This window comes from Syzygium oleosum, unplaced genomic scaffold (assembly GCF_021117445.2).
Source record: "Syzygium oleosum isolate NSW1041296 unplaced genomic scaffold, Sole_v2.1 Sole_v2.06, whole genome shotgun sequence".
Lineage (NCBI taxonomy): Eukaryota > Viridiplantae > Streptophyta > Magnoliopsida > Myrtales > Myrtaceae > Syzygium > Syzygium oleosum.
Genome location: NW_026607490.1, coordinates 12318506 through 12338928, shown reverse-complemented (window position 1 = coordinate 12338928; position 20423 = coordinate 12318506). Strand labels below are relative to the sequence as shown.

At 40.1% G+C, this 20423-nt stretch overlaps 2 protein-coding genes across 3 annotated transcripts in view; both read right to left on the bottom strand.

Annotated features, from left to right (window-relative positions):
* Positions 1 to 20190, bottom strand: part of LOC115663603 (major strawberry allergen Fra a 1-3-like) — a 49007-nt gene extending 28817 nt beyond the window's left edge. Inside the window, exons 1-2 of one of the 2 annotated variants that reach the window (XM_056312037.1) lie at positions 19936 to 20190; positions 13930 to 14010 (exon numbers count right to left, since the gene is read on the bottom strand). In XM_056312037.1, coding sequence (XP_056168012.1) covers positions 13930 to 14010; positions 19936 to 20119 — 265 coding nt within the window. In that variant the 5' untranslated portion in view covers positions 20120 to 20190. Of the gene's footprint in view, positions 1 to 13929; positions 14011 to 14108; positions 14397 to 19935 lie in introns of those variants that run through there. The other variant, XM_056312038.1, reaches the window with a different exon arrangement.
* LOC115663602 (major strawberry allergen Fra a 1-3-like) lies at positions 16292 to 17200 on the bottom strand. Its single transcript, XM_030585591.2, has 2 exons — positions 16913 to 17200; positions 16292 to 16814 (listed from the first exon to the last, which is right to left on the bottom strand). The coding sequence occupies exons 1-2, from the start codon at positions 17094 to 17096 to the stop codon at positions 16519 to 16521; spliced, it is 480 nt and encodes a 159-aa protein (XP_030441451.1). The 5' UTR covers positions 17097 to 17200; the 3' UTR covers positions 16292 to 16518.
* Positions 20191 to 20423: the final 233 nt, after the last annotated feature.

Sequence of the window (20423 nt, the reverse complement as noted above, 5' to 3'; positions counted from 1 at the left end):
AAGACAGAGCCAAAAACTTCCAGATTTGGCTACGACTTTTGACAAAATCAACCACAAAATCCACGATGTAAGACCACAAACAAAGCCGAACTTCCATATATGTGGCCATGCCTTCAGATTTTGCGACGGTGGCTCATCAATGGCCCCGATTCCTGACGGTGAGGTCAAGATGCCATGGACGAGCCACCATGATGGGCAGCACTACGAAATCAAAATGCCAAAAGAAAAACAACGTAATAGAGGTCATGCTCGGGAAGATGGAGCTTGCCACGAAGACGATAGAGGCGGCGGCAGGCCTAGACATGGTGCCGGTGGCAACAGCCAAGGGAAGTGCGAAGCTCAGGCAAGGCGGTGGCTAAATGGAGGAGAAAGAGAGAGAGAGAGAGAAAAAGACAGATTTTTTAGTTTTTTATTTTATTTAAGACAAGTCTCAATTGTAAGTGGTTCTATTTAAAAAATACATGCTACATCTGTTGGATCCTTAATCCAACGTTGGGTTATATGTGAAATAATAATGCAATGCATACTGTCATATAAAGTTAAGCCCTTTAAAAGTGATAAATTAAGTTAAGGTAATTTAGGGCTTTAATGTATCAAATAGGTGTGGCCCTTTAATGTGTAGAGACTAAAGGGGAAATTACAATTTTATGATGGGCAAAATTGTAATTTCTAAAGGGTAACATTAGGGTTACCTTATAAGAGCGGTTATGGTCCCCAGAACGTACGTAAGTTACTGATTCCTCTTCATCCCATCGAAAGAGAGAAACACAAAGAGAATTCAAAGGGAACTCTTAAAAAAAACGTATTGTTCTGGAAGGCTATCCGCACGACACCGAACAACAGTCTACGCTATGGATTCAAGTACGCTTCCGTTTGGTTGCTTTCCAATGGTCTACTCCTGGATTGCTTAAATATCTGCCCAACATTCCAGTAATGTACGCAATATCCGGACGCGTACAAACCTGAGCATACATCAGACTCCCTATTACAGATGCATAAGGAATCTTCTCCATTTCCTTTCTTTCAAAATCATTCTTAGGGCACTGATTGAGACAAAACTTGTCTCCTTTAGATACAGGGGTATCAACTAGTTTACAATCTTGCATGCCATACCTTTTGAGAACCTTTTCGATATAGCTCTTTTGTGATAATCCAAGAATACCCCGAGAGCGATCCCGGTGTATTTGTATACCTAATACAAAAGAGGCGTCACCAAGATCTTTCATCTCAAAGTTATTAGACAGAAATCTCTTGGTTTCGTGCAATAAGCCTATATCGTTGCTGGCAAGCAAGATATCATCAACATACAAAACCAGAAAAATGTACTTGCTCCCACAGAACTTATAGTATATACATTCATCAACCAAATTCATCTCAAAGCCAAATGAGACGATCACTTGATGAAACTTAAAATACCATTGTCGAGATGCTTGCTTGAGCCCATAGATGGATTTCTTAAGTTTGCAAACCATACTCTTTGGATCTCCGGATACAAAGTTTTACACGTCGCACCATATATATTGTTTCATCAATGTTACCATTGAGAAACGCTGTCTTTACATCCATCTGATGCAACTCAAGATTGAAATGCGCCACCAATGCCATTATAATCCTAAAAGAGTCTTTCGAAGAAACTGGAGAGAAAGTCTCTTTATAGTCAATGCCTTCTTTCTGTGTGGACCTTGACTTTGAAGAGGAATCTGTTAATGTTCCTACACCTGCCATTGACATTGATCCCACAAATGCCATTGTCATTGATCGGGACACAACTGATCAGGACGATGAAAGAGAACCTCCCATTCAAGAAATTATTCCAGAAAATCAAACTCTACCACCTCAAGAACATATGCCATTAAGAAGATCCACTAGAGAGAGGAGAAGTGCAATGCCAGATGACTTCATTGTATTTCTCCAAGAGCATGATTTTGATATTGGAATGATGGAAGATGATCCAATTACCTTTCGTCAAGCCATGGAAAGTTCTAACTCTCAGAAGTGGAATGATGCCATGAAGGAGGAGATGAAGTCCATGAGAGACAATGACGTTTGGGATCTTGTCCCATTGCCAGAAGGTGTGAAGCCCATTGGTTGTAAATGGATATTTAAAACCAAAAGGGATTCAAAAGGCAATGTGGAGAGATATAAGGCTCGTCTTGTCGCAAAGGGCTTTACACAGAAAGAAGGCATTGACTATAAAGAGACTTTCTCTCCAGTTTCTTCGAAAGACTCTTTTAGGATTATAATGGCATTGGTGGCGCATTTCAATCTTGAGTTGCATCAGATGGATGTAAAGACAGCGTTTCTCAATGGTAACATTGATGAAACAATATATATGGTGCAGCCAGAAAACTTTGTATCCTGGAGATCCAAAGAGTATGGTTTGCAAACTTAAGAAATCCATCTATGGGCTCAAGCAAGCATCTCGACAATGGTATTTTAAGTTTCATCAAGTGATCGTCTCATTTGGCTTTGAGATGAATTTGGTTGATGAATGTATATACTATAAGTTCGTGGGAGCAAGTACATTTTTTCTGGTTTTGTATGTTGATGATATCTTGCTTGCCAAAGAACGATATAGGCTTATTGCACGAAACCAAGAGATTTCTGTCTAATAACTTTGAGATGAAAGATCTTGGTGACGCCTCTTTTGTATTAGGTATACAAATACACCGGGATCGCTCTCGGGGTATTCTTGGATTATCACAAAAGAGCTATATCGAAAAGGTTCTCAAAAGGTATGGCATGCAAGATTGTAAACTAGTTGATACCCCTGTATCTAAAGGAGACAAGTTTTGTCTCAATCAGTGCCCTAAGAATGATTTTGAAAGAAAGGAAATGGAGAAGATTCCTTATGCATCTGTAATAGGGAGTCTGATGTATGCTCAGGTTTGTACGCGTCCGGATATTGCGTACATTACTGGAATGTTGGGCAGATATTTAAGCAATCCAGGAGTAGACCATTGGAAAGCAACCAAACGGGTCTTGCGATACTTACAGAAAACAAAAGGATACATGCTCACATATCGGAGGTTGGATCAGCTTGAGATCATTGGTTATACTGACTCCAATTTTGCTGGATGCCAAGATAGTTTGAAGTCTACATCCGGCTATGTCTATCTGTTAGCCGGAGGTGCCATCTCATGGAAGAGTGCAAAACAGTCCATAACGGCCTCTTCAACTATGGCAGCAGAATTCATAGCATGTTATGAAGCATCCAATCATGGAATATGGCTGTGAAATTTTGTCACGGGACTACGGATAGTGGATAGCATTGAAAGACCACTCAAGTTATTATGTGACAATAAATCAGCAGTTTTATATTCTAACAACAACAGAGGCTCGTCGAAGTCAAAGCATATAGACATCAAGTTTCTTGTTGTTAAAGAAAGAATTCAGAGTAGACAGTTGTCTATAGAACATATTGGTACAAACTCCATGCTTGCGGATCCGCTTACTAAGGGATTGCCACCCAAGGTGTTCCATGAGCATACTGCTCGTATGGGTGTTATGTTTATTGAGGATATTCAGTCTTAGTGGGAGTTTGTAATTTAAATGTTCTTAATATAGACATTTTCAGTTATTTCAGTATATCAATTTTTGAGGTTATTTTCTGCAGAAATATCAGGATTTATTCACACTCTGATTTTGGTAAAGTCTGATCTCACTAAGGTTTAAGGTGGACCAGTTGGAAATAGGCATGTTAATATCACATTTCATGAAATTTCCATGCTACACATCCACATCATAATCCATGTCATTCAGTTGTATCAATTTTGTGACCATTGATGGGTTGAGTTACAATAGACGTGACAAAAGCCGCTTTGATCCTATATTGATATAATTGATGGACCGGATTGGTTAGAGATACATTTCGGTAATGACAGTAAAGTTGAGCTCAAATAGTTGTTATTGCAAAGCATAATTATAAGGATACACATATAATCCAAGTGGGAGATTGTTGGATCCTTAATCCAACGTTGGGTTATATGTGAAATAATAATGCAATGCATACTGTCATATAAAGTTTTTTTTTTTTTTTTTTTTTTTTTTTTTTAAGGTAAGTATATATATAACTTTCTCAAAACCAAATACAAGCTATAGCTCCAACCAATACCTGACCCTAATAGGACATACTGTCCAGAAAGGGTCAAGAAAGGTCCAGCAAGGACTATACAAATAGAACAGACAACCAAGCCCCGAGAGAAGAATCGGGAGCACTAAACAAGGCTAATCCAAAACCAGGACCCAAAGGACTCTACAAGCCAGAGGTACACGGCAACCTGAGACACCGGACCAAAGGAAACAAGGAAAAACAAAGGAAAGAACTAAGAAAAAATGGATGATGATAGCCCCCAACTCCTTTGTAATCTCCTATTCATTGGCGTGTCTGCAACTCTTCCAAGGGTTGAAGCTTTATCCTTCAGCACTTTGATCATATGATTGCGCATGCCAGGAATGAAAATACTCTTGTTGCGGAAGATTGAGTTGTTTCTTTCAGTCCATATTATATGACAAAGGGCACCAAATGAGAACCTGGTGAGACGGTGGGCAAATGATGATCCTCCACAAACCTTCATTGCCCATGTTATATGCTCATGCCACGGACGGTTACGCCATGGGAGATAGCATTTAGTTGCCCAAAACAACGCCAAACTTCTTGTAGAGGAGCATTGGAAGAAAAGGTGATTGATTGAGTCCGGAGTAGCACCACAAAAAGCGCATAAAGCGGCATTGATCCTGCTATTATGAATAAGAGCAGTCTGAGTAGGCAATCGACTGAGGGAAATTATCCATAGAAGAAAGGAGTGTCGAGGAGCAATATGGTGATCCCATATAAATGAATGCCACTGAACCGGCAATCCTTTTCTTCTTATATGGTTCCAAGCTGTCGCCACCGAGAAGGTAGAGGATGGTTGAGGAGCCCAGATCAGCTCATCTTCAATGTCCTCCTGAAAAATAGGTGAAGGTTCCGTCCAGCTCAATATAGCATCCAGAGTAAGTGAATGTTGCCATACCGAGTCATAAAAGGCCCGAACAAGGTGGTGTCCCGGGAATGCGAGACTCGATAAATGTCCGTATCATTGAAGAGAAGGTGTAGGGGGCCTCTATCATGCCACCAATCAAACCACAAGGAGATTGAACGTCCATTACCAATTTTCCAGCGAAAAATAGTCCGAGCATAATCTCGCATATCATGAATTTTCTTCCACGTCCAGGAACAAAAGGTGGGCTTAGGCACAAGCCAGAAGTTAGAACTTTTTATAAAGTTCGTGTGTATCCACTTGCACCACTGTCATATAAAGTTAAGCCCTTTAAAAGTGATAAATTAAGTTAAGGTAATTTAGGGCTTTAATGTATCAAATAGGTGTGGCCCTTTAATGTGTAGAGACTAAAGGGGAAATTACAATTTTATGATGGGCAAAATTGTAATTTCTAAAGGGTAACATTAGGGTTACCTTATAAGAGCGGTTATGGTCCCCAGAACGTACGTAAGTTACTGATTCCTCTTCATCCCATCGAAAGAGAGAAACACAAAGAGAATTCAAAGGGAACTCTTAAAAAAAAACGTATTGTTCTGGAAGGCTATCCGCACGACACCGAACAACAGTCTACGCTATGGATTCAAGTACGCTTCCGTGTTTATGCTTTCTCAATGAATTATACATGTATGATCATGTTTCGTTGATGGTTTTCAACCGTTCATCGGTTTTCGGAATCTAACAACATCAACTAGTGACATAGCGCTTACAAACCACTGAGGTTGCGTTTGGTCGACCGGATAAAAGCCAGGATAGGATATGTTTTATCCTATCCTGTGTTTGGTGGTGGTCCAGGATAGGATAAGGTCGGATATAGACCGGATATAGCCCGGATAAAAAAATCCGAGGGGGGGTGGGATAGACCTGGATAGGATTTCTAATGCCTATTTTTCCAGAAACCCTACGCTCCACTCGCCGTCATCTTCATCCCCACACCTTGTGCGCTTTCACCAAAAAAAATTCTCGGCTTTTTTTCCTTCACCGACTCCTCCGGACTTGTGAATAGCAAAAAAAAAAAAATTTATCCTATCCGACTTTAAATCCGTAGTCCACCAAATAGTAGATAGGATATGAAGAAATCCCAGGATTTCTTATCCTATCCTATCCAGTCCTATCATGTTTAGAAATCCGGACAACCAAACGCATTCCAGGATTTCTCGTTAAGGAGAGGGGGCACCTTGGATGAACGTGTAATCCCCACAATGCGGATGAGGTTCGGGAGATTTTCAATATTTAAATAATACTACTAATTTTGTCACGAAAATAAAACGTACATTTTATTTATATGTAAATGTACATAAATAAGCATTCGAGTATAAAACATTAAAATAATAGTAAGAAGCAAGCGTGAGGAAACAATACAACCTTCCATGCACAATTATATTCATAAAAGAAAAATATAAAGTTGATCGATTTCTTTTTTTAAAGGGCTAAAGCCACCCAAAACCCTAAACTATGTCCACTGTGACACATTTACTTTAAACTTTTTTTCTACGATACCAAAATCTCAAACTTGTACCTATGTAACACATTTACCCTCCATCAAAATTATGTCAATGAAAACCGTTAAAAATATGTTTACATGGACACTAGAAAGTAAATAATGTTGATATGATGCCCACGTGACTTAAGTGAAATAAAAACGACGTTGTTTTGGCTAAAAAAGTGTTACGAAACCTTGAGAATTGTTTTGGTGAATGTATTACATAAGTACAAGTTTGAGATTTTTTATGTAACAAGAAAAAGATTATGGTAAATATGTCATTGCAGGCATAGTTCAGAATTTTTGGTGACTTTTACCCTTTTTTTTAATGAGTTGTCCAATTGAATTACAATCGACTTTAAGTCTCCAAACCATCATTCTTGTGGACTCTCTCTTCGTTGCGGTTGTGTTAACACCAAAAAATGCCTGAGTGTTTGGCCGGCAACTAGATCGATAAAAAAGCCTGTTAAGATGGCAATTGTAGCTGATGATTACTAAATACTGGGAGCGTTTAATCAATAATGTAGAAGCGGTTTACAAGAAGACCTGGTCAGTCGATGGAGATGTTGGCGGAAAGTGGCCGAGTGTAGGAACGACGAGTCGGTAAATGAGGTAGGTCAATAAGTGTTGCTAAATAATAGGTGTCACGAAGTGCGAATTTAAATACCTGGTAACTGTTTATCATCTATTGCAAGTTATAAATAGTCAAAGTGTATCCTTTGTAAATACTACCAATCTATCCAGAATATATGTTTATCTTTTTTTTTTTTGCACATTTTAATATTTCTAATACCTTTACATTGCTAGCAACAATTGTTCCCAACATTCGTATCTTTAAATTTCTTACCATTTACATTCTTGTCCAAAAATTAACAAAGAACCCTTCACACCTTTATCGATCAGACTAGTTGGTTTAATTTGAAAGGTATTTCGCCTTTTTTGTTGGTAAATGTTGCAATCACGACCCAAATGGCCCTCTTGTCTAAGAGAATTTCTATGTAAAATCTTGATTAAGTAGTTAAAAGCGTTCTCTCTAGGGTTAAAAGAGTGATTATGGATGAAGAGGCACAATAGCATCATTAACACGCTCGATCTATTAAGAAATGTATTTATGGCTTCTCTTCGAATTAGCCTCAGGACTTATATGCACCAGAATGGTTGGCCCGCGATGGGCACCTAAACCAACATGTAATAACAAGCCATAGTCATGTGGGCTTCACAAATATCAATTATTTTTCTCATTAGTCATGGCTAGAGATTTCTTGAAAATTATGAATGGAAATTTAGGATATTTGAAGCAACTCACGTATAAGTCGAGCGATACTTAACCTTGATTACGACAAAGGGGTGATCACCTTTTAGGGGAAAATCCAAACAAGTGCAATCCATTTAATGGATTGCTCATTTGTCTTTCAAGTTTTATTGCCACCAAACCCTATTCAGAAACATAGAAATACACAAAAAAACATCCCGCAGAAAAGCTCAAATTGTGAAAGAAAAAGGCAAAAAAAAATGTCCTACAATTTTCCGCCATTTTTAACAACTCATATCGCTCTTTTTGAAAATGCCATTTAAGCGCGAACAACAATGGTACTCACTGATCATCTTGCAGGCACATCCGTCATTATCCAATGTGACAAACTTCACCTCGTAAAAACTTAATCCGATGAGTTATTGGTCAATTTAGATATATTAACTGTTCCACACTACACCAATTCTCTGATGTGGAACTTCTCTAACATAACTCACACATGTATCTTACACAATCTCCCCCTCATGTGTGAGCTCAATGTTAGGTCTGCTCCCCCTTATTTCATGTATTCTTCTACACCAACTTATATCCCAGCTTGAATCTTCATCAACATCCTAGTTCATCTCTAGTCTCTTTCTCCAAACCGAACCATGAAGACTGCCATCGGGTCAGCACTTCTACACCACAACTGTCACGCCCCAACCCTCGAGCTCGCAACAACCCCTATTCACTTAGGTCAATTAAATGCGACGTCCCAGGACTCGTCGCCAATCTTTCATTTTATTTTTCAATTATGCATGCGGAAGCGACAACAATCACCCAATCAAAACAACAATCAACAAGGATAGTAATAAAAATCAACAACAGTCGTGCCAAAGCGCCAATTTATTGATTTACTTGATTAACCCCAAGGAAACACATTTACAAGCCCTTCAAGGGCACCTTTCCTCACAACCCTACCAAAAAGATACTGAGCTAGGGGTCAATCTACTCCATCCAATAGCGAGTCATCCAAAAAGAACAGATCCCAGGCATGTCCCTCAATGACTATTAATATAGTGGTTCGGCGAGTCAAAATAGGGCGAGTCGGGATCATGCGCCGACGGTTCGTAATTCGATGTGTACACAGGATCAGGGTTCGTCTCCGGATCTTCCACTGACCCTTCAGGTGGGTCAATGTCCATAGGGTCCCAGACCTCTTGCCCAGGGCCCCTATTTGGAGAACCATCGAAGCCCCTCAGAGGGTCGTACAGGCCCTCACCCTCACGGATGAACCATGCTAGGAACTGATATGGGACCCACATAGCTAGGCCCTCATCCACCCACACAGTAGACAGGTGGCGCTAAAAAAGATGCGGCTTGCTGGGAAAATGATAGGTAGTAATAATCCTATCCACATTCTGCGGCACCCCAAACCGCATCGGGTGGTTCGTCAGGCTAAGGTCCTGGAAAACAGTTAACAACAACAAATGAGATATAAATCTCAGCAAGTTAATGACCTAAGCCTCGTTTAGTAAGTCAACTCGTCTCGGATGCACCTAAAACATGCAGCAATATAATAATGAAAGATCAATTGCAAAATAACCCCTTGCTTTGCTTTAATTATACATAGTGTCAGGCAACTCAGCACAGCACACACAAACACGCCATCACACAATTGCAGGCATCCTTACCTCGCCTTGGCACACGCTTTGCACGTTATAAACCATCATGTGTCATAATAATGCAATAAGCATATAACGTAATTAGAACACATAGCAACTTTCCATGCACAATGCACCCATGCGTGTTCCGATTTTTAAGACCACTCAGGGTCACGACATAACCCCACGAGTTGGCAGTCTTCCGGCATGACCGGCATCTATCACGGCCGCTCAGGGCAAGCCTGTCCTCGCACGGGGATCTTCTGGTTTAACCGGGTCTTGATCACGGCTGCTCAGGGCACGCCCGAAATCCATCGAAGGTCTCATCACGGCCATTCAAGGCACGCCCGCACTCATACGGGGATAACAGATTCTCATTATGTGATCACGCAAGCACCTCAACCACTCAAGCCAATTTCATTTTTTTCTCATTTAACCAATGCAGACATGGTTGTGCTCACATAACAAAATACTGCAACTTTCGTGCCTAAAAATGCAGTAATAAATTGACACGTGATCACATACACATAATAAAACCGTCAAACTTTGCATGCTTCCCTATTTAAACACCCCTACCCTATTTTACTTATAAAACTTGACATATAAACCCGACACCTCGGGGTTTACTATTTATATATCCACAAAAACCCTTTTAAAAATTAAATAACAAGGTCTCACATAGGGCAATTATTTTTCAGGGCAAAACAAGCATTAAACAGCATGAAACTGGCATAATTCAACACTTAACTCAAGCAGAAAACACCCATATAAAATTCACTTATCGCCCTGATTGCGATAATTTATCATCCAATTAATGATAGTTTATCGCCCCTCGGTGATAGCTTATCATTAAATTAATCGATAGCTTATCACCTAATTGGTGATAGATTATCACTCAAATACCGATAGCTTATCGTCTCTTTGACGATAGCTTATCATCCTTTTATCGATAGTTTCTTATCCTTTCGACGATAGCTTATCACCATTTCATCAATAGCTTATCGCTTATTTGGCGATAGCTTATCACCAAAATTTCGATAGCTTATCGCCTAACTTTCAAATAATCTATCACTAGTTGATAACCTATCAACTAATTAATCACCATTAATCACTAATCACCTAATTAACTTAATATAAACTAATCCTAATCGAGTTTAACGTACTAATCAAGGGATTAGAGCGTTAACTCACCCGTTAACAATTACGACGACACGGACACGGCGGTGGCGGTGAGGGCTACGCACAGCTCAGTTCGGAAACGACACGGGGTGGCGACGGTGGCTGGACAGCAGGTCAGCAGCTTCTGTGGGCTGGTTTGGCTTGCGGTGAAGGCGGACCGGCAAGGGGAGCGGCTCGGACGGACGGCGCACGGCGACGGGCGGTCATGGAGCGCGACTGGTGGTGGCAGGTGGCTCCACGGCGCAAAACAGCAACCAAGGGGCACAGTGTTGCTGGGCGGACGAAGGAGGAAAGAGGAGGGAGAGAGGGGGCAAAAAAATGAGGGAGAGAAAGAGAGAGAGAGAGAGAAGGAAATGAGAAACAAGAGAGAGAATTGGGAGATATTTCTCAACTTCCCCGAAGTCTTCACTCATCATGGCAACTCCCCAAAGTCTTCACTCATCAAAGTCTTTCCTCTCTGTCTCTTTGTTCAATAATGCAAGAAGGGTATTTTGGTCATTTCACATTTTTGGCACAAATTTCCCATTTTACCCTTGGGCCAAAGTCAAGAGATGGGCCTTGGAATGGGCCTAATTAAATAGAAATGGGCTTGAAAAGTTCATGGGTTCAAATTGAGCTTGAATTTGCTATTGGGATAGAAAATGGGAAAGTGGGCTTAGTGGGCCTCATTGGGCCCACTTGAACTTGTTTGGGTCCAAGTGGCCGAAGTACCTTGGGCGTGAGGCCCAATGGGCCTTCGCTCGGCCCACTTCCTCGTGGGCTCCAATTCTTGGCCCAAAATTTCCTTTTCCGAGAATTTCGAGCAAACCGATAAAGCAGAGGATTAATGAGGCGACGTCTAATAGGTTAGTCTTGAAATACTTGAAAGTTCGATATCCAAATTCAGATTCTAATTCATGGTCAAAATCGATCAATTGCAACTTTAGTATATCTCAAACTAACGAGCGGCTTTTAAGAGTTACACATATTCAACTCGTGATTGATTTGATATCAAACCACGTTTAAGCTTTCTCGAGTCATGGGTGACCTCGATTGTCATGTAATTGCGATGGGTCAATCACTAGTTCCGAAGTACACAATCATTAAGAATTGGCTTAGGGTCGTTCACAATCCATACAATGGTCAAACAGAATCACCCGCGATCCGATTGTAAATTCTTGGCGAACCATTCTATAACCGTTCCTTGATTAGTCTATAATGGCTCAAAATTATCCCTTGTCATTCCTTATGATCAAATTGTCAATCCATGGTCGAGTTCTCGAGTCGTACGCACTTAATCCCTTAATAGCCTTTCCATATTAGTTATTCTTTTCATGAGTGATCAATTCAGAGCGAGATTTAACTAACAGTGCATTGACGAAATAATCATTTCATATATCTCGAAAAGGGTCGAATTTGAGGATATTACAACAACCCCCACCGCCCGGAAACCGCAATATACATTGAGAGTGGGCCACCAATCAACCATCGACTTTGATACCATTTGTTGGGAGTATGCGGCAGAAGCCCAATACCTGCACCCAGGGAGATCGCCAAAAGAAAGCTCAAGTCCGAGCCCGTTAACATGTTCAATTGGACCCACATTCACTCAAAAGTTTAAGCCAATGAGTTATGGGCCAACTTGAATATATCAACTGCTCCACACCACACCAATTCTCCGATGTGCGACTTCTTTAACACAACTCGCACATGTATCTCAGCACAAAGTGTTTATAGTAGAAGTTCTCAGCATCAAGAACATCGATCTTGTGCTTGGTGTACTTCATATGGGCACCTATTACACAAATTCATGAAAGCAGATGGTTTAATTCTAAGGCCTATATGTTATAATGAACTCGGCATAGTAATACATATACGATCCAACTTACTTTCGTCGAAGTTGGTGTGCTTAATGCTACCAACTCCACCATCTCCCTTGATGAACTCCACGCTCTTGATGCCCTTAGGGACAATCTTGGGAATGACATGTGAGTCAAGGACCAAAGTGTTGAACATCCTCGACGGAGCGACAGCAGATGTGAACTCTTGAGAGTAGGTGATAACTCCCATGTTTGCCTAGTAAGAAACGAAGAGAAACGAACTCCCGTAGGAAATAGAAGGATCTGGTTTGATGTGATAGAAAAAGACTTGAGCTGATGAATATGATGAAGAGAACTACTTGGTCCTTATGGGCAAGTCCATAAGTTCAGTACTCCATCATCATTCAAATTACAAAGCACTCCGAATTGGACCGGGCCGAACTACTTTCAAGCCTTTCTTGTTTTCTTATTGGAAGGAGCCACCGATCATCTAGAAGGTTAATAAGTGACAAATCATCGATCAAAAGATCTTTTGTCTGTCTCCAATTTGCCTGGATGCGATCTTTTTCGTAAAGAAAATTGAATTTTTCATGTTATGAACTGATTTAGACACGAATTTTAGTCCCATACCAGACAACCATGACCTCCATTGTTAAGGATTGACTTTTCAAATGCCATGATAACTACGCCATCGGATCGAACTAAGTCTACTCTAAGCTTGGATTAACCCACAAAGACAAACGTCTCTCTTGGGACCCTTCTTTTCCTTTTTTAATTTTATGCTAAGTACTTTTCTACCTTTTATTTTTCTTATTCTTTTCGAGTCAAATGGAGTTTGTTTGTTTCTTTGGCCACATATTCTCCATTTTGTTTGGCGGGATGGTTTTAATTAGGGAAACAATCTTAAAGTCTGCTTCCATGATTTGCGAAGAAGCACACTACAGCTTAATTCATCAATATTCAGTTGGCATAGTTATGATGTAGACAGTCAGTGGAAAATTTTATTTTAACAAATCAAATTGGATTAACGCACCTTACCCTCTCTCTCTTTTTTTTGCAACTCATCTACAAGTCAAACGAAAATTCACCTTCATGACCACAAAGGGAGATCTTTTCTTCGGCAAAATCCATAATTTATTGGATCGCTCATTGCTACTTCAAGCATTATTTTTTGGCATGGCCTTACACACAACAATCAAATCCCTTTAAAACATGGAAATCACACTATAAAAACCTTTCCTCTCCCAGAAGCTCCGAGGCAGAGCCAAAGGGAAAACAAAAGATACAATACAAACTCGAAAGGGTCTTGAGAATAGCATTTAGGCGCAAACATCGGGGTTGGCCACAAGGTACTCCTCAACAGCCTTGTACAATCCCATAGCTCTGTCTTTACCCTTCTTGATGTCCTCTTCCTTGAGCTCACAACCTTCCTGAATGTGATACTCGCTGGTCATCTTGCAGACGCATCCGCTGCCAGCCGCGATGAACTTCACTTCTTCCACAACGCAGTCGATCTTGTCGAACTTGATGTCACTTTCGATCATGGTATATTTGCAATAAAAGCTACCTGCATCGAGAGCATCGATCTTGTGCTTCGTGTACTTGATGTGGGAGCCTGTTATGTGAATTCGGTAAAGTGAAGAAGTTAATTCTTAATTCCGAGATCTCTATATATACTTGCTATGGTCGAAATATGAGTATGATCTGACTTACTTTCACCGAAGTTGGTTTTCTTAATGCTACCAACTCCGCCTTCTCCCTCGATGAACTCAACGCTCTTGATGCCCCCGGGAACGATCTTGGGTAGGATATGGGAATCAAGGAACAAAGCCTTGAACATCCTCGATGGTGCAACGACACTTGTGATCTCCTGCGAGTAGGTAACAACTCCCATGTTGGCCTCTTAAGAAACAAAGAGAACTGAACTCAAGAAGGGTGGGAGAAGGGTTTGACGTAATTGCTAATGGAGAAGGCTTGAGCTGATGATAATGATGAAGAGAACTACTTGGTACTTATAGGCAAGTCCTCTGTTTAGTACTCCATCATCATTCAAAGTTCAAAGGACTCCCAATTGGACCGAGCCGAACTACTTTGAAGCCTTTCTTGTTTTTTATTGGGACGAGCCACCGACCATCTGGAAGGATAGGAAAAGTACAAATCACGATCAAAGCTCTATTGTTTGACCGTTATTATAACAACGTGAGGTATTGCAATTAATAAAGATATTACATATTCATTCCCAGACATTTTGGGCCCATTACGATAGTCTGTACTCGGTGTACCCCCTCTCTAGAAAAAGTAATTCACATCAAATATTTTGGTTATACTGTGAATCATCCATTTTCGTTGAAACGATAGCGTAAAATAGGCGAGTCTAGATAAATTAATCCCTTTTTCAGCTCCGAATTTCCTGGATTCAATCTTTTTCAAAAAGAAAATTGAATTTTTTATATTAGACACAAACTTTAAGCTTCATACTAAATAACCATGACCACCGTTGCTAAGGGTATAACTCTAGGTTCGTTCGTTGGGCTATCAAGGACAATCACGAAAATAAGCTTAGGTGCCGATTCTCTTAGGGAAAGGCCAGACTCCTGGCTCCCATAGTCAGATCAAAGGCTGAAATTTAATGTAGATGATACATGAAAAGATAACAAAGGAGCCACGGGTAAAATTGTATGATCGGCTAGCGACTCGGTAGTCCAACCTTGGACAAGAAGAGAACGTTGGAACTCGTCGATGGAAGTGTTAGCGGCAGCTCTTCTTCTCGCCTGCATTTATGCTGAGTCCCTTGGCGTTTGAAAAGTAATTTTTGAAACCAATTGCAATGTCTTAATTGATGTTATCCAGCTAAATAGTCTTTGCCCTCAGTATTCAACCATCTTTTTTCAACACAATCCAGGTTGGAGTTAGGCTTGGACTCGTAAACCCAGCTAATGGAGCTATTCATGCACTTGTAAATTGGGCTTTTAATGAAGTAGGAATCGCATTTTCATTTCTTTTTCACAATCTATCATTTAAAGTTAAAAATATTATATTAGTAGAGCCTTCTTTAATTTATTATTCTGACGTAGGTACTGCATCCTGTTTGTACTCTGTAATGCTTTGAAATGAAAAGTTACTTTTAGAATAAAAAAACAGTGGCGAAGCTCTTTTTATTTATTTTTTTAATCGAAGCGGATCTGATTTATTTTGCTTCTGTTTACGAAAGGCAATTTTGCTAGTTTGACTTTTCAAATGCCACTATAGCTAAGTCATCGAACCGAAATGACTGTACTCTAAACTTGGATCAACTCGTATAGACAAATTTCTCTATCATGACCGTTCTTTTTTTTTAATTTGTTTCTACCTTTTATTTTTCTTCATTGCTAGTCAAATTTTCTCCATTTTTATTTGGGAAACAATGCTTGCTTTTCATCTGACGATAATCTATCTAGCTTAGGAAAAGTAGGGATAAGTGCTTTGAAAATCCTAAAACTATTCACAAAGTGCGATTAAGTTATAAAACTTTTACATAGTGCAATCAAATCCTAAAATTTATCACAAAAGTGCAATTAAGTCCTAAAACTTTTAAAAAATGCAATCAACGAAAAGATTTAACTTGATCGATTTGATAAGTTTTAGGATTTGATTACACTTTTTTAAAGTTTTCGGTCTCAATTGCACTTTCATGATAAGTTTTAGGACTTAATTGCACTTTTTAAAAATTTTAGAACTCAATTGCACTGTCATGATAAGTTTTATGACTTATAATGCACTTATCCCATAAAAGTATAATGAAATGCTCAATTTTCCCTTGCGCTTCATTTTGCCCCTACATCTCTTCTTTATGCAACTCATCTATAAATCAAGTGAAAATTCACCTTCATGACCACAAAGGGAGATCTTTACTAGGGAAAAATCCATAATTTATCGGATTGCTCATTGCTCCTTTCAGAATTATTTTTTGGCATGGCCTTACCCACAACCTTCAAACCCTTTATAACATACCAATACGCACGATAAAAAACCTTTCCTGGCCCATAAGTTCCGAGGCAGAGCCAAAGGGAAAATAGAAGATACGATACAAACTTTCCACTCACTTTACTCTATCATCACCCAAAAAGGATCCTGAGAAAAGCATTTAGGCGCAAACATCGGGGTTGGCCACGAGGTACTCCTCAACAGCCTTGAACAGTCCCATGGCTTTGTCTTTTCCCTTCTTGATGTCCTCCTCCTTGAGCTCACAACCTTCCTTGACGTGGTACTCACTGGTCATCTTGCAGATGCATCCGCTGCCAGCCGCGACGAACTTCACTTCTTCCACGACACAGTCGATCTTGTCGAACTTGATGTCGCTTTCGATCATGGTATATTTGCAGTAAAAGCTACCTGCGTCGAGAGCATCAATCTTGTGCTTTGTGTACTTGATGTGGGAGCCTGTTATGCAAATTCATTAAAGTGAAGAAGTTAGTTCTTCATTCCGAAGTATAGATATATACTTGACATGGTAGAAATATAAGTATGATCCGACTTACTTTCACCGAAGTTGGTTTGCTTAATGCTACCAACTCCACCGTCTCCCTCGATGAACTCAATGCTCTTGATGCCCCCAGGAACAATTTTGGGTAGGATATGGTGGGAGTCGAGGAACATAGCCTTGAACAGCCTCGATGGTGTGATGACACTTGTGATCTCCTGCGAGTAGGTGATGACTCCCATGTTGGCCTTGTAAGAAACAAAGAGAACTGAACTCAAGAAGGGTAGGGGAAGGGTTTGGCGTGATTGATAAAGGAGAAGGCTTGAGCTGATGAAGATGATGAAGAGAACTACTTGGTATTTATAGGCAATTCCACAGTTTAGAACTCCATCATCATTGAAAGTTCAAAGCACTCCGGATTTGACCGGCCGAATTACATTCAAGCCTTTCTTGTTTTCTCATTGGGAGGAGCCACCGATCGTCTAGAAGGTTAGAAAAACAGGAAAAATCACGATCAAAGCTCTTCTGTGTGGCCATTATTATGAGAACCTAAGGTGAGGTATTACAATTAATGAGAAATTACATATTCAATCGCAGACATTGTGGGCCCATTACGATACTTTCTAGAAAAGGGAAAAGTATCTATTATATTAATACTAATTCAGTCATAAACATTTCAATTAGGATAATTTAGTCATAAACTTTTTACATTTGTACCAATGGAGTGTATTCGGTCAATTTAGGCTGGAATTGGTGACGTGGACATCAGCCGTCCTACATGACACGATCGACGCTGATGTGAAAATTTTTAACAATTTTTTCAAACTTGTTTATTAATTTTTCTTTTCCTTTTTCCTTGTTTTATTTTTCTTTTCGTTTGTGGCCGGCTAGTGTCGCCAAAGATCGCCAGCCACTGGGTGAGGGTCACGAAGCCCTCACTAGCCTCCATGAGGGTCGAGGCCCTTGCTTGGCCTTGTTAGGGCCTAGCCTGACATGAGCGAAGGCGACCATGGCCTCACCCATGGCTAGCAAGGCTGAGGCAAGACTTCGCCAATAGCCGACAAGGCCCTAGCGAGGCCATGGCCACCTTCGCCAGCGGCCAGCAAGGCCCTAGTCAACACCAGCCATGCCACGTAAGATACCTAACATCCACGTCAACGATTCCCGGCCTAGATTGGTCGAATTAACTCAATTGATAAAAATGCAAAAGGTTTATGATAAAAATAGCTCAATCGAAAGGTTTAAGAGTGAATTAATACAAATGCAATCGGTTTAGGACTTTTTTCGTACTTCCCCCCCCCCCCAAGAAAAAGTAATTCAAATCGAATATTTTTTTCATACATGAGAATCATCGGTTTTCGTCGGTACAAAAGTGTAAAATAGGTGAGTCTAGATAAGTTATCCCTATTTCAGCTCCGAATTGCCTAGATACAATCTTTTTTTCAAAAATAAAATTATTTTTTTTAAATCAAGAACTGATTTAGACACAAATTTTAGGCTTGATACTAGACAACCGTGACTGTCATTGCTAAGGAAATAATTCTATGTTCGTTCGTTGCGCTATCGAGAACAGTTGCCGAAATAAGTTTAGGAGCCGATTCTCTTGGGGAAAGGACAGAGTCCTAGCTCTCATCATTAGATCAAAGGCTAAAATTTAATGTAGATGGTGCATGAAAAGATAATAAAGGAGCCACAGTTATAATTGCAAGATTGGCTAGCGACTCAATAGTCCAACCTTGGACAAGAAGAGAAAGGTGGAACTCGCCGATGGAAGTGTAAGTAGAAGCTCTTCCTCTCCCTTGCAATTATGCTGAGTCTCTCGGCATCCAAAAAGCAATTTTTAAAATCGATTGCAATGTCTTAATTGTTGTTATCCAACAAAAGCGTCTTTGCCCTCGGAGTATTCAACCTTCCTACTTCAACACAATCCGGGTTGGAGTTAAGCTGGGTCCGGTAAACCCAATGATGAAGCTACTTATGCGCTTGCAAATTGGGCTTTAATCAAATAGAAATCGTATCTTCTTTTCTTTTTCATAATTTCCCCTTTAAATTAAAAAATATTATATTGTTCTAATATTGGTACTGCTTCCGTTTGTACTTTGTAATTCTTTGTTTAAATGAAAAGTTATTTTTAGAAAAAAGAAAAGAAAAAAGAAAGAGTTTTTTTTCTTTTTTCTTATAATCGATTTTGATAATTATTTTGCTTCTCTTTACGGGAGGTAATTTTGATAGTTTGACTTTTCAAATGGCACTGTAGCTAAGTCATCAAATAGAAATGACTGCACTTTAAACTTGGATTAACTCAAAAAGACAAATGTCTCTATTATGATCGTGAAGTATAATGAAAGGCCCAATTTTCCCTTGCACTTCATTGTGCCCTCTATCTCTTCTTTATGCAAACTCATCTATAAGTCAAGAGAAAATTCACCTTCATGACCACAAAGGGAGATCTTCTCTTGGGCAAAATCCATAATTTATTGGATTGCTCAATGCTCCTTCAAGCTTTATTTTTTGGCACGGCCTTACACACAACAATCAAACCCCTCTATAACATAGAAGTCACACTATAAAAACCTTTCCTCACCCAGAAGCTCCGAGGCAGAGCCAAAGGGAAAACACAAGATACAATACAAACTTTCCACTCATTTTACTCTATCGTCACTCAGAAAGGATCTTGAGAAAAGCATTTAGGCGCAGACATCGGGGTTCGCCACAAGGTACTCCTCAACAGCCTTGAACAGTCCCATGGCTTTGTCTTTTCCCTTCTTGATGTCCTCCTCCTTGTGCTCACAACCTTCTTTGACATGGTACTCGCTGGTCATCTTGCAGATGCATCCACTGCCAGCCGCAACGAACTTCACTTCTTCCACAACGCAGTCGATCTTGTCGAACTTGATATCGCTTTCCATCATGGTATATTTGCAGTAAAAGCTACCTGCATCCAGAGCATCCATCTTGTGCTTCGTGTATTTGATGTAAGAGCCTGTTATGCATATTCATTAAAGTTAAGAAGTTAGTTCTTAATTCCAAGGTCTATGTATGGACTTGACACGGTAGAAGTGCAAGTATAATCCAACTTACTTTCATTGAAGTTGGTTTTCTTGATGCTACCAACTCCACCGTCTCCCTCGATGAACTCAACGGTCTTAATGCCCTCGGGAATAATCATGGGCAGGACATTGTGTGAGTCAAGGATCATAGCCTGGAACAGCCTCGACGGTGTGACCACACTTGTGATCTCCTGCGAGTAGGCGATGACTGCCATGTCTGCCTTGTGAGAAACAAAGAGAACTGAACTCGAGAAGGGTAGTGGAACGGTTTAGTGTGATTGCTAATGGAGACTGGAGAGGGCTTAAGCTGATGAAGATGATGAAGAGAACTACTTGGTACTTATAAGCAAGTCCATTGGTTAGGACTCCATCGTCATTCAAAGTTCAAAGCACACCAAGTTGTACTAGCTGGCCTTGATTTAGTTCCACGTCATGACAAGAACGAGGAAGAGAACGGTACAAGAATTCGAGTTCCTCTTGTTGGAGTTGATGACGAAAACACCTAAAGGGAAATTCTTT